Genomic DNA, 13,034 nt, shown 5'->3' with positions numbered 1-13,034 from the left:
CGGTGCTTTCAAACCACACTCCTAACCTCTTCAGATCACCGTATAAGCAAAGTGTCAGACAAGAGGAAACAGGGAAAACGGAAAAGTGGACTCGCTTGACTCAGCAGGACCCTGCCTTCCGCCTCCACCTGGTCCCCAGGGAAGATGGCTTAAAATCCACCGCGTGAGGGAATTCACTGCCTGTGTCCTTTAAAGAGCTGAGAGTTAGGCCCCCTCCGCCCCCATCCTGACTGAGGCCTCTTTGTGGCCTCTACCCAGATAGCTCTCCCGGCCTCCTCTCTGCCTCCCAGCCTCCACACCCCCTTCCCGGCCTCCTCACTGCCCCCAGGCCTCCACACCCCCCTCCCGGCCTCCTCTCTGCCTCCCAGCCTCCACATCACCCTCCCGGCCTCCACACCCCCTCCCAGCCTCCTCGTTGCCTCCCCTCCATGCTGTCTTCCTGGCCTCCCCCCGAACGACCTCCGAGCTCCACCAGACACAAGCAGAGGCATGTTCCCTCTGGGCCTCAGCTCCCTTCCTCACCCTGTGAGGCCCCTGAAGTCAGCAGGAGCTCCTGGATGCAGAGATCCCGGCGCACACTGCGCGGGGTCCACGCACGTGGTGACCCCACCGGCAGGAGGAGGGGCGGGCGGGCTCCCCGCAAGGCCGGCCCCTGGAGGCACCGCTGGGCCCCCCACCTCGTGCGCTAATTCAAGGAGGGGCCCGTCGTCCGCCCCCGGCCTTGCTGACAGCCAGGTTCAACCGCATCGGAAGTTTCCGAGCCAGCAAAATACTTCAATGAATAATAAATAGAAGAATTGAGCTCGTTTGTTAGAGGGTGTGCTCTGCTCTTTAACTCAAACGAGAGACACAGCCTTACAGACCTTCTTCTCAAAACGGGGGGTGGGGGGGGGCAGCTAAAGTGAGCCGAGCTGACCCGGCAAGGCTGCAGCACCCCGGGCTGGGGGCAGGCGGGGACGCTGTGCCAGACTAAGCTGGAATCGGAGCCCTGAGATGGGCAGCACCCCAGGGAAGACCTCCGCGGGGCCACCTGGGCCAGCCTGGGTCCCCTGACCAGGTGCCCGGCCGGGCCTTTGGGGAGGTGTCCCGCCGTCACTCTGGCCCCACCAACAGCTCGCTGGCTCCTCCGATAAGACCCACTGAGTCTCACAAAGATGGGCCAGTGCCCCACATGCCAGGCGGGGCTCTCGGCACCCAGAGACATCAATAATCAAAGCACAAAAGTCCGCACAGCCAGGAAGCTAGTGATCCAGCCGGAGGCTGTGGCTGCAGCCCCAGTAAGGAAGGAAACAGCCGGAAGGTGGGCATTGCGGGCGGAGGAGGCACCCCCGCCGTTTTAAATAACAGCGATTCGAGCACAGGCCCTGAGGCTGCAGGGAGAGCCTCGCGGGCCGAGGGTCAGACTGCGGGAAAGCCAGCGATGAGAGTGAGTGCATCGGGCAGGAAGGTGGGAGCAGGTCCCGGGAAGGGTGACCAGGCCCGCCCTGAGCCAGGCACTGCCTGCGGCCTCCTGCAGGCTGGGGTCCACCCCTGGCTCCCAGGCCACTCAGGAGAAGCCCCCGCCCCCCTCCCTGCTCCTGTCCACCCAGAGGACAGACTTGCCTCCTGGAAGGCGTTCTCACTTCCGCCCCCCGCTTCACAGTGCAAGTGAACACGTGGCCGGCGGTCGCTGTCCACAAAGGACTCTAACGAGAACGAAATGCAAACTCTGTCTGCTCAGTGACCACTGGGCTCCAGCCCACACGGGAAGCTGCCTGCAACAGCGCCCACGGGATCCAGTCACAGGGAAAGCTGGCAAGATTGTCCCCATTTTCGAGATGAGGAAATTAAGTCCCGGAAAGTCGCCAGCCCAGGTCACCGGCTGGGGCTGGACAGACCCAGCGGCAAGGCCAGGACCGGGCACTGTGTTGGTGAAGCCACAACTTCACCACCCGCCTTGGGAGGCCGGCCAGGGGAGTGAGGGCAGAGAGGCTGTGGAACCAACAAACTCCCAGGCCGGGGACACGGTCGGCCATGCGGCCCAGAGGGGTCCGCTGACCCTCGGAGCCACCGCCTCCTGGTCTGTAAAGGGTGTCACCAAGTGCCAGCGTCAGGGGGCTGGGTGGGAAGGTGATGGAAGCCCAGCTCACAGCGAGGAGACAAGGTGGGCATTCTGCAGCCACAGCCATCTGTGGCTCCAGGGGCAAAACATCAGAGGGAAGCTGCAGAAACCCTACAACCTCGCCAGGACCCTCCGTCCAAACCGCCAGCCCGCTTCCACACCGAGGAGTCTCTCGCGGAGACGCAGCCCACGCAGCCTTCCCACATGCCCTCCCTTCCCGGGCCCCGTGCACCAGCTGGACACCCGGGACAGGACATGGGGGGACACCCGAGAAGGACGCACATGCCACAGGGCAGGAGCGGGGCCCAGGCTCAGCGGCAGGCCGGCTCCCAGCTCAGGCCCTCAGCTCGCCTCTTAGCTCAAATTTCCCCAAATCATACCCCATACAGGATGGGTATGAGGAGAAACCTAACATCTCTAATGTGACCCCTGGGGAAATACCAGGGATGGAGCCAAAAAAATAAATAAAATTCAGAACCAGCTTTCTGGATCCCTCTGCTCCTGCTGAGCTTGCTGGGTGGGTGACCAAGAAGAGGACCAGACCGCTAATAAAAACAGCAGGACCCGGACGTTCGCTTCCTGGCTGAGTCCACGACATGGCCGCGCCCTGGGCCATCCTGTCCTCACTCTACTCTGCAGAAAGGAAACCTCAGAGTCCAAGTTACCTGGAGTCCGATCCACAGGATCCACAGGAAGACCCGCAGGAAAGTCCGATCTAACCCACAGGAAGCACCCCCTGGGCCCCGCCTGCCCCGTCGATCGCCATGCTCCAGATGGGTGCGTGCTGGCTGCACCCGGGGCTCCCGGAGGCCTCGAGGGTCTCTGGGTCCACCTGCCTGCTGTCCCGCTGAGGAATCTGCCAAGGGTCTCTCCCGGCTGGGGAGCAGAGAGAGCTTCGCCAGCCTGGGGTCAGGGAAAATACTTTCTATAACGTCATACACCCCAAAGCATCAGCTCCTCTCTGCACCCCCCCAAAAGGGAAGGTGGGAAGGGGAAGCCCAGGGCCCCGCTGGTTCTGGAAACAGGAAGAATGCCCGCGAATCAGCCAGACTCCACAGAGCGGTTTGCTGGGGAGGGCTGATCACCCCCTACCACGGGGGCTTCAGCTGCAGCCAAGTCCTGAGTGACCCACCCCACACTCACATCCAGAAGACGGGCCCCAGGGTGGTCACAGCTGCACAGCAGGCCAGCACCAGGCAGCTCCGGGGGAAAGCTTAGAGTCTTCACCTTCCCACTCTTCCTTCTACCATGAACTGCCCAGCAGCTAATGTGGGGGACCCTCAGAGGGCAAAGGTCGTGTAAGTCTTTCCATCTTACCTTGAGCTTAGTAAGCGTTTAATAAATTCTTGGGGGCGAGGGAGGGGACATATGTATACCCATGGCTGATTCATGTTGAGGTTTGACAGAAAACAACAAAATTCTGTAAAGCAATTATCCTTCAATTAAAAAATTAATTAATTTTTTAAAAATTCTTTGGGGCTTATTGAATGTTTAATAGAGGAGTGAGGAACCAAGGAATGAATGCCTTTTCCCTTCCCCACCTTGAGTAGGAAATGGCAACCCACTCTCCAGTATTCTTACCTGGAAAACTCCATGGACAGAAAAGCCTGGTGGGCTACAGTCCATGGCGCTGCAGAGAGCCAGACATGACTGAGCATGCACACTCTCTTCTCAAGGAATGACTCCCAACAATGCCGGGAGACTTGGGACGCTGAGAGGCAGCCGCTTAGAAAAAGAACGATACCCAGAACCCAGACACGACCTGAACGCTTTACAAACCTCCTGAATAATGGCAAAAAAAAAAAAAAAATCGGGAAAATTCTAAACCAGCCTGAGACAGCCATACCATAAGGATCCTTTCCACTCCTGAATCCTAGGGCGTAAGCAGAGGATGACCAGGCAAACTGAGAAAGGAACAGTGTCCTCAAATTCCTGCCCGCCCACTATGGGAGACCACAACTGACCCCAAGCCCTGTCCCCTTGTCTGGGGATCAACTTCAGGGTCACTCTCAACACGGGCTCCAGGCAGGTCCGGCCGGCAGGGACCGGGCCAGCAGCGAGGGCCAGGGAGGGCAGAGTCTCCATCACACCTTAGTGGTCTGACACCTCCGAGCACCACAGGCCCACCTGGACTGAGCGGGTGACCCCACGGGGGAGAGCTCTCGGAGGGCAAAAGGCGAATCGGCCGTGGGGCCCTCGGTGAGCGGCTGCTATCTCTGTGCGCAGAGCCACCTGCCAAGTGTCACCAGATGTCCCCCCCAGGCCGGCCTGGTAAGTCACACCTGAGTGAGCAGCCTGGCTGTGCTTCGTCCCGCAGGCTGGAGCCCGGCTCTGCCGCCTGTCCACAGCTGCCCTGCCCAGCTGCCCAGGGTGGCTTCAGTCCCCGTGTCTGTGACCCGGAGCCGGGCAGGCGGCAGTGCAGAGCCAGGGCCTGGCTCATGTGTGCTTTCCAGGGGGTCCCGTCCCCAGACATCAGCAGGGACGAGCCCAGAAAAGCAGGCTCTGGTCAGTGGCCCCCACGTGGAGAGAAGAGCATCTCAGCGCCCCAGCCTTGGCTGGCCCCACATCCCACTCATCTCGGGGTGCCGACCACAGCTTCACTGCGCTCAGAAAATGAAGCAGGGAGGGAGGTGGGCAGGACACGGACGCGCAGCCAGACGGACACGAGGGCAGCAGGAGGGCCGGGCTGGGCTCCGGAGGGCGGCGCGAATAAAAGGACGCAGGAAACCTGAGACAGGAGGCCGCCAGCCACCCGCGCTGGTCTAGTTTCCCATCCACTGAACCTGGGGGGGCGGGCGAGGCCAGGCGACAGCATCGCCGTTTAATGCGCACCCGCTGTGGCCGGGGCAGCACGGGGCAGGCTCCCTGAGCCCCCGGGTCCTCGGCCAGCCGAGGCAGGTCAGCGTCGCTGTACCCTCTGCCAAAGTCAGTCGCCAGTAAGCTGAACCAGATCTTGAAGCAGATCCATCCGACTCGACATGAAAAGCAGGGGCAGATTCAGGGCAGCTCTGTCCTCCCTGGAGCCTCCCTGCAGGAGGCGAGGCTGAACCAAGGCCCCTTGGCACCCCCAGTCTATCGGCAGCTTCACGCCCTGACTCAGAGCCCAAACCCACTGCCCACTTGCAGCTTCCCAGAGCGGCCGGCCCCCTTTGTGGGCAGCAAGCACATCCCCCCAGGGCTCAAACTGCCCGTGGGAACTGCTGACAACCACGAGGGGCACCCCCTTTCCAAGTGCTTGGCCGCGGTTGGCAGATCACGTGACGAGAATTTAATCCAAATTTATGTCCACCTTTACATCACGTCACGTAGGCCGGGCAATCTGCATTCACCGCTGGCCGAGGAATGGGTTTGGCCAGGTTTATCCTGTTTCTCTATGCAATTATTTTAAAGACCAGTTGTGTGTGTGAGTGTTTATTAAAAGTGTGTGTGTGTGTGTGCGTGTGTGTGTATGTTCTGAAGGCCTCCACCAAAGTCCAGAGCCACTGGTTTCTCCCCTGCCCAGGGCACTGCTGGTCACAAGAAGTAAAAACGGGAAAGAGGTTCTAATCCCCTTGAAAGCAAGTCTGCGGAGACTGAGAAGCTCACTGATGGGAAGGACCCCGGCACAGGCTCCCGCCCCAGCAGAGGGAAGCCTGGAAGCCTCAGAGGCCTAGGCGAATGCTTCGCAGCCAGAGGGACGTGGGAGAATCACTCAAGAGAGGAGGAGAGACCTCTAAGCACTGCTGCAGACACAGAGCTGGTGCCCGAGTCTCAGGTCTATGGACTCTCAGAACCGAGGAAGAGGACCGTCAGGCCCAGGTGCATTATGGGAACGTCCTACCGATGCTAATGTGACACGTTACAGCCCCTCAGATGAGCTCCTCTTGGAACTGACTTCTCAGCATTTGCAAATACAAAATTCCCCTCGCGCTTCATAAATCACGTGTTCACAGAACACTTCCTCAAACGCCAGGTCCCTGATAATGGTCCTCAGATAAAGCAGGCAATAAACATCCTCGATAACTTCCCGTAAGCAGGTGAAAGCTTGTCCCTGGGTAGTCCGGGAAGTGCCCGTTACACAAAGCCAGCACTGACGGCGGAGGGAAGGGCCCCCCCAAGAGCAGGCGGGGACTCGGGGACAGCTGCAGCACAGCGCAGCACGGAGCCAGGTCTGACTCAAGCCTCGGCCCCCGATCCGTCAACAAGGTCTCATGTCCTGACTCCATCTCTTGAAAGGAGGGACCTGGGAACTGTTGGCTTCCAGATGGAACGTGACGCCCTGCATGGACACTGTGGACCCAGGCCCACCAGGAAGCCACAGTGCACTGCACGCCCGCCCGGCCTTGGCCCTGCCAGGACTCTGCACGACAGTCGCCAGGGACACTTGCTGAGAAAGCAGGGAGGCTGCTAGATCTCTGCCACGGACCCAGGGCATCAGCTCCAGGGACGAGGAGTTCACATAATCATCTGTCCCCACCCGACGCTGCTCGGAGCCAGACAGCCCCACTTGTCTCAGGCATGATGCGACAGCTCCCTTCTCAGCACACCGCAGTAAGCGCAGTACCTGCCCATCCAGGCCCGGCCCACGAGCTGGTGCCTGCTCGTCCAGAGAGGGTGGGAGATTCAGGGCAGGAAGCAAACGCCCAGGGTCGCTCAACTGGAAAAGCCAGGGCAGGGCTGGACCCCGGGTCTGGACTCATCCAGGCCAGCTTTCCCTCCATCCTCCTGGGGTCACGATGCCTGACTTCACTCTGAACAGCTTGAGAAGGCGGGAGGAGCCGTCCCGCAGCCCCAGCCCCCGAAGCGCCTACTCCGGTTGTAACACAGCCCGGCCTGCCCCTGCCCACGGGGTTCTGCCCAGGGGGAACGGGGCCAGCCTGGAAAGAGGCCACTCACCTTCCCGAAGTCTCGGACATCGAAGAGGTCAAAGGGGTCGAACAGATCGCTGTTCCTGAGCCCAAACTTGTCATGGCAGACTTTCAGGAAGGTGCGGATGTTCTTCAAGCAGAGGAACTGGAGGAGAGAAGGGAGCGTCATTCAAGCCACACAGTCTGCAGGGCAGTAACACCAACAGCAGCAAACCCTGCCTCCCGGCGCTGCCCGGCTCAGAGCAGACGCCGTGTGCCCCGTAACCCTGTCTGGGGAGCCGCAAGTCCCAACTCAAGACAACCACAGTTGGAACAAAACAGACTGGAGTTCAGTCAGCAGGCACGGAGCACGCACACACTGCCTCCCCAGCACAGACACATCCCCGTCACTCTACACGTGACAAAAGCCCACGAAAGCCACGCAGAGCCCTGGAGCGGCGCAGGGCACACACAGGAGGTGGGGGAGCACGGAGGCCGGCATCAAACCCCAGAGCAGCACCCAGGAACCCAGCATCTGTGTGCCCAGCCCACGTGGGCAACACAGCCAGGGAAGCAGGCAGGGGGTGGGCAGCTGAACAGGGTCACTGGCTTCCAGTCCCCGTGGAGAAGGAGCCGGGAAAGATGGGGGCGGCAGACGAGGCAGCCTGGAACACAGACCTCAGAGTCACAGGGCCCTGGGTTCGGATCCTGTCCAGTACCTGCAGCTGGACCAGGGCTCCTGAGGCCTGATTCCCTAGCAGGACATGCCTGGTGGAGTTAATGACCTGCCCCAATGGCACAGAGCGGGCATTAGGTACGTGGGAGCCACCAGCTCCCCACCAGTCCACCTTGGCGTGGTGCCCACAAGGTCAGGACCACGGTGCACACAGCTGAACACCAAGCCAGGGTTTCAGACCCATCATCCCCATCATAACCCCTCTAAGGGACAGAGCTCAGCTGGTAAAGAATCCGCCTGCAATGCGGGAGCCCTGGGTTCGATCCCTGGATTGAGAAGATCCCCTGGAGAAGGGAATGGCCACCCACTCCAGTGTTCTGGCCTGGAGAATTCCATGGACTGCATGTAGTCCGTGGGGTTGAAAACGGTCATACACGACTGAGCGACCTTCACTTTCAAGGGCCCAACAGCTCAGCTTCAAGAGACCTGCAGAGACGCTGGGACTGCTCACCAGAAGCTTCAACAAACGGACAGAGGAAGGCCAGGCCGGAATCAGAAGCTACGGCAGGCACAGCGCCAACCAAGCTGCACGCAGGACCCCCAGGGGACACGTGGAACCCAGCAGACGTGGATCTTCCTGCGCACCCACCCCCAGCGGGCATCACCCCGGCCCCAGAGCAGCCTCCACGCGGGGCCCCTCCTCCCTCCGCTGGGCTGGTCACTGGTCAGAGACAACACCAGCTTAGTGCCCGTGGTCTGTTAATTATTCCCTGCCTGTGGAGGGGGGAACCGGGTGTGTGGGTCTGCGTGTGTACACACATCTATGTGCTTATCTGTGTGTGTCAGTGTCTGCCTGTGTGTGTGTATCTGTGTGTTCGTGTGTGTGTCTCTGCGTGTATCTGTGTGTGTTATCTGTGGGTGTGTGTATCTGGGCGTGCATCTGTGTGCATCAGTGTGTATCTCTGCATCTCTGCGTGTATCTGTGTGTTTCTGTGTGTATATCTCTATGTGTTTGTCCGTGTGTTTATGTGTGTGTCTCTGCATGTACCTGTGTGTGTATCTGTGTATCTGTGTGTTTCTGTGTATATATCTCTATGTGCTTATCCGTGTGAACCAGTGTATTTCAGTGTGTATATCTGTGGGTGTGTGTATCTGGGTGTGTATCTGTGTGCATCAGTGTGTATCTCTGCATCTCTGCGTGTATCTGTGTATTTCTGTGTGTATATCTGGGTGTGTGTATCTGGCCGTGTATCTGTGTGCATCAGTGTGCATCTCTGCATCTCTGCGTGTATCTGTGTGTATATCTGTGGGTGTGTGTATCTGTGTGTTTGTGTGTGTATCTGGGCGTGTATCTGTGTATTTCTGTGTGTGTATCTGTGGGTGTGTGTATCTGTGTGCATCAGTGTGCATCTCTGCATCTCTGCGTGTGTCTGTGTGTGCACACTTTTTCTGAACGCATGAGAGCACACTGCAGATGCGCCCGCCCCGCGTATGTAGTTCCTGAGAACGAGGACACCCCCCGCCCCCGCAGTCGCAGCTCCAATGTCAAAGTCAGGAAATGAACAAATGACCACAGGTCCCACGTTGCCTCATCTCCAGACAGCGCTCAGCATTTCTTTACCAGATAAAGGACAACCAAGACGTCCTGAGAGAAAGCAGTCCTGGCCCAGAGTTCAATCTTGGACCACAGGCGACTTCAGTCAAGTCCCTTCTGTCTCCACGAACCTGGAAGAGCATCCTCCACCAGAACTTTCTGGAAGGATGGCAACGCCCTGCGAGCCCGGTGCAGTGGAGCGGCATCAGGCACGCCTGCCTGCCGAGCTCTGGAGATGCGGCCAGTCCAACCAAACAAGCGCACTTGTAATTTCACTTTATTCTAATGAATTTAAATTTACTTGCAAAACTGGCTACAGCTGCTGGTTTGAACACGTGGCCCCGGAACAGCCGCGTCTTTGTCTTCCCTCACCTGACCTTTCTGAGGAACACAGACATGGAAAGACAGGCCCTGCAGGGGTCACTCACATGCGGGCCCAGGACCAGAGTCCACAGACACAGGAGGCGGCTGGGGGCCGGGCTGGGGCGGGCACTGAGTGTTCAGTGGGGACAGAGCTCCAGTCTGGGAAGAAGAACAAGTCCCGGAAATACTGGCGGTGACGATCACACAGCACCGTGAACACACTCGATGCCACTGAATTGTATGCTGAACAACGGTTAAAATGGCAATTTTAAGGTTTGTGTATTTTACCACGATTAAAAAAAAAAAATGTAATTCACAAAACAGAGTCACAGAGAAACCAACACAGGGAGGAGGCTGTGTGACGGCGGAGGCAGCGGCTGAGCAGGCGCTCTGGGAGCCGAGGAAGCCCCAGGAGCTGGGGGAGGCCTGGGACCGAGGCTCACACCCCGACCCCGAGAGAGCCCGTTCCGCCATCAGATCGCAGACACCCAGGACCCTGCCTTCAGCTGCTTCACCCCCATCCCACCCCTGAGAGCAGCCTGCAGACCCGGGGGCGCATCTGAGCCCGAGCCACCCACCCCCCAGGCCCCCCCAGACCCCCCACCCGCACCCCCTGCCCTGGCCTGCATCAGACCCCGTGCTCCCCCCGCCCTGCAGGACGGCTGCAGCTTCCAGCCTGGCTCCAGGCTTTTCTGCACACCACTCGTCTCTAATTTCCACTAAGCCCTTATTTTAATTCCTCCTCAGCCTCCCATTTTTAGAGTTAATTACACAGCTCCCAACCACAATCGCAGCCGGCAAGGCCAGGCTTCCTTTCGGGTCTCGGAAAGGGGCAGGCGCGTCGTGGGCACAGCGTCTGCCTGGCCTGCCCACCCCTGCCCTCCACCGTGGGCACGCGGGCCCCTGGCCTTCCAGAACCACTCTTAGTGGCTCCCAGTCCAGCCTGGGCTGGCCTGGGACTCGACCGTCAGGGAAAGACGGGTGCGGAGAAAGCACCCAGGCAGCATCTTCCTGGGGGTGCCCCCGCGCCTGGAAGCACACTGCACCCCCGCCCTCCCTCCAGCAATCAGCCCCACTACACAGGTAGGGACACTGAGGCCCAGACGGCGGAGGACTTCAGCTCCCAGTCAGAAGGCGCCCAAGCCGAGATCTGAGCCCACGTCCACTTCAAGAGCAGTGAAGGCCCTTCGAGACGACAGGGGTGACCGCCAGCCGCCCAGAGTCCCGGGTCTGTCTGGGAGCTCACCAGCAGCCTCCCCTGCACCCCTGTAAGGGGCCGGGTTTGAATAAGCAATAACATCACTGCCTCCCTCACTGTACAATCAGGGAAACGAAGGCCCAGGGGCTGCCCTACTCTGCCACCCCGGGTCCCCAGAGGGCATGTGGCTGGACCCTGGCCAGGCAGGGCCTCTGGTCTGTCCCCAGCAGGAACGGCTTCCAGTTCTGGGAGAGAGACAGCCGAGGGCGAGGGCTGGGGGCCAGGGGCCAGGCTGCAGCCGGGAGCTGCCCCTCCTCGTCCTGTGGCCCGAGGCCTGATGGCTGGGCGGCCCCCGGGGCTTCAGGCACAAGCGGCATTCTCTGTCCTCCGCCTGCGGGGAATTGACAGAGAGCGGCCACACAAGGCTCTGTCCCCGGAAAACTGGCCCCGTGACAAGTGGCCCAGAAGGGAGGCTGCACCGCTGTATCTGTGTGGGGCACCCTGGGGGGTGTGGGCGCCCCCAGCCCCAGGGAGGGCCCCCAGCCGTCCCTTGCTGAGCCGGGCCAGCCCGCCGAGAGACCGGCCACCTGTGTCCTGGATGCCTCGCCCTCTAATTCCGGGCCCTGGTTGGCCTCCTTGGAGCTAATCGGGCTGAAATCAGATTAGTGTGAGCTCACCGGCTCCACGGCCAGGCGCCCACTGCCCCAGGCGCAGCCGGCCGGGGCAGCCCAGGCCTGCTGCTCACTGTCAGCTGTCAGTTAGCCGTCCTGAGGCCCCAGTGCGGAGGTACTGGGCGAGAGGGCCAGGGGCCGCGTCTGAGCCCGCAGGCCGCCGCGCACCCTTGGGAGGGGACAGGGAGGCTTCCTGGCCCGGCTCGAGCGCTTCCACTGGGGCCCACACACCGACCAGGAACAGCCCCACTCCAAGAAGGAGACGCGGAGGCCCTGCCCCGCAGGTGGACAGCCCTCAGGCCACTGGGGCCCCTCTGGTCACCCAAGTCCTCCCCTGGGGGGCTTGTTGTCCCCCAGGCAGGGCCGGAACGGCAGCCCCAGACCGCAGGTCCACCCCGCAGCGCACTCACACGCGCACGGCACTCACACCTCAGCACCAAGGGGCAGGTGCAAAGGAGGACCCGAGGCGCGGGGCAGCAGGGGGCACGGGAACCGCCCACAGGGCTCGGGAGGTGGGTAACCGCGGCCCCACTCTAAAGACAAAGTCCTTGACTGCCCATGACGCAAGCCCTCGTTGCCCAGATGGACAAAGTGAGGCTCAGACCACAGGTGGGCGTCCAAGCTCCTGCCCCACAGGGTATAAAAGGCATGATGACTTCAGGCCCTGCCCAAGGCCGAGCCCAGGGCCAAAGTGCCCGGCCTGGCTGGCTGCCCTGCCCTGGGAGCCCCCGGGGAGCCGTGCTGGGCCGTGAGGGAGGCGCCTCACCCCGGGCACTGGGACGCGACTCACTGCTCCGAGCAGACCTGGCATCCCCTGCCCCCAACCGCGTGCGCTTGTTAAATCGACTGCTACAGTCTAGGGTTCGGGGGCCCCGGGCACCTCACATTGGCTCCTGAGACTCTCCAAAGCTCCCATGTAGCAAGGGTTTCCATGGTGCCAGCTCCGGACTCAGGGATAGGCTGCTCACAGCCTCACAGTCATTAGAGTGAGTCCTAATTTACCGGTGAAGAGACGGAGGTCCCAAGAGGCTGCCTATTTGCTCAAGGTCACTCGCGAGGATGGGACAGAGCCGGGAACAGGTCGGGGCCACGTTAACCTCAAGGCCAGACTGCTGGACCTGTAAGCAACCTTCACAGTTTATAGGTTTCTGAGCAGGGAGACAAGTTTTTTCTTTCTATTTATTTATTTTAATTGGAAGATAATTACTTTACAATATTCTGATGGTGTTTGCCACACACCAACATGGATCAGCCACAGGTATCCATGTGTCCCCCCATCCTGAAAATAATACTTGCAGGAAAATTAAGTCTGGCGGGGTGATGGGGAGACTCAGAGGGTAGGAGCCCAGCCTTTGGGCTTGACAAGCAGGATCCACTCACAGAAACCGTGACTTGGGAGGGCCACCTGCCCCTGGAGGCCCCGAAGTCCCTGAGCCGGGAGCGTCGCTGGGCCCCCACGCCCTGCGAGGAGGGAGCCGGGCCCCCACGGCCCCTCCAGGGCCTGTGATCTGCACACAGGGAACAATCCCTCCTGGTCAGCCATACAGAGCTGCCGAGTGGCCACATCCCAGGCGGCCCTGGCCTTCACCGGCACCCCCGCCGGCT

At 60.5% G+C, this 13,034-nt stretch overlaps 1 protein-coding gene across 5 annotated transcripts in view; it reads right to left on the bottom strand.

The window, feature by feature from the left end:
* Positions 1–13,034, bottom strand: part of VAV2 (vav guanine nucleotide exchange factor 2) — a 187,295-nt gene that overhangs the window by 141,321 nt on the left and 32,940 nt on the right. For 4 of the 5 annotated variants that reach the window (XM_070378684.1, XM_070378688.1, XM_070378685.1 and 1 more), the window contains exon 2: positions 6,977–7,093. The exons of the other annotated variant lie outside the window; for it this stretch is intronic. In XM_070378684.1, coding sequence (XP_070234785.1) covers positions 6,977–7,093 — 117 coding nt within the window. The remainder of the gene's footprint in view (positions 1–6,976; positions 7,094–13,034) is intronic. 5 annotated transcript variants of the gene reach the window in all.

Source organism: Bos mutus, chromosome 11, assembly GCF_027580195.1.
Source record: "Bos mutus isolate GX-2022 chromosome 11, NWIPB_WYAK_1.1, whole genome shotgun sequence".
Taxonomy (NCBI): domain Eukaryota; kingdom Metazoa; phylum Chordata; class Mammalia; order Artiodactyla; family Bovidae; genus Bos; species Bos mutus.
The sequence above is the reverse complement of the archived record's forward strand: the minus strand, read 5'-3'. Positions and strand labels throughout refer to the sequence as shown.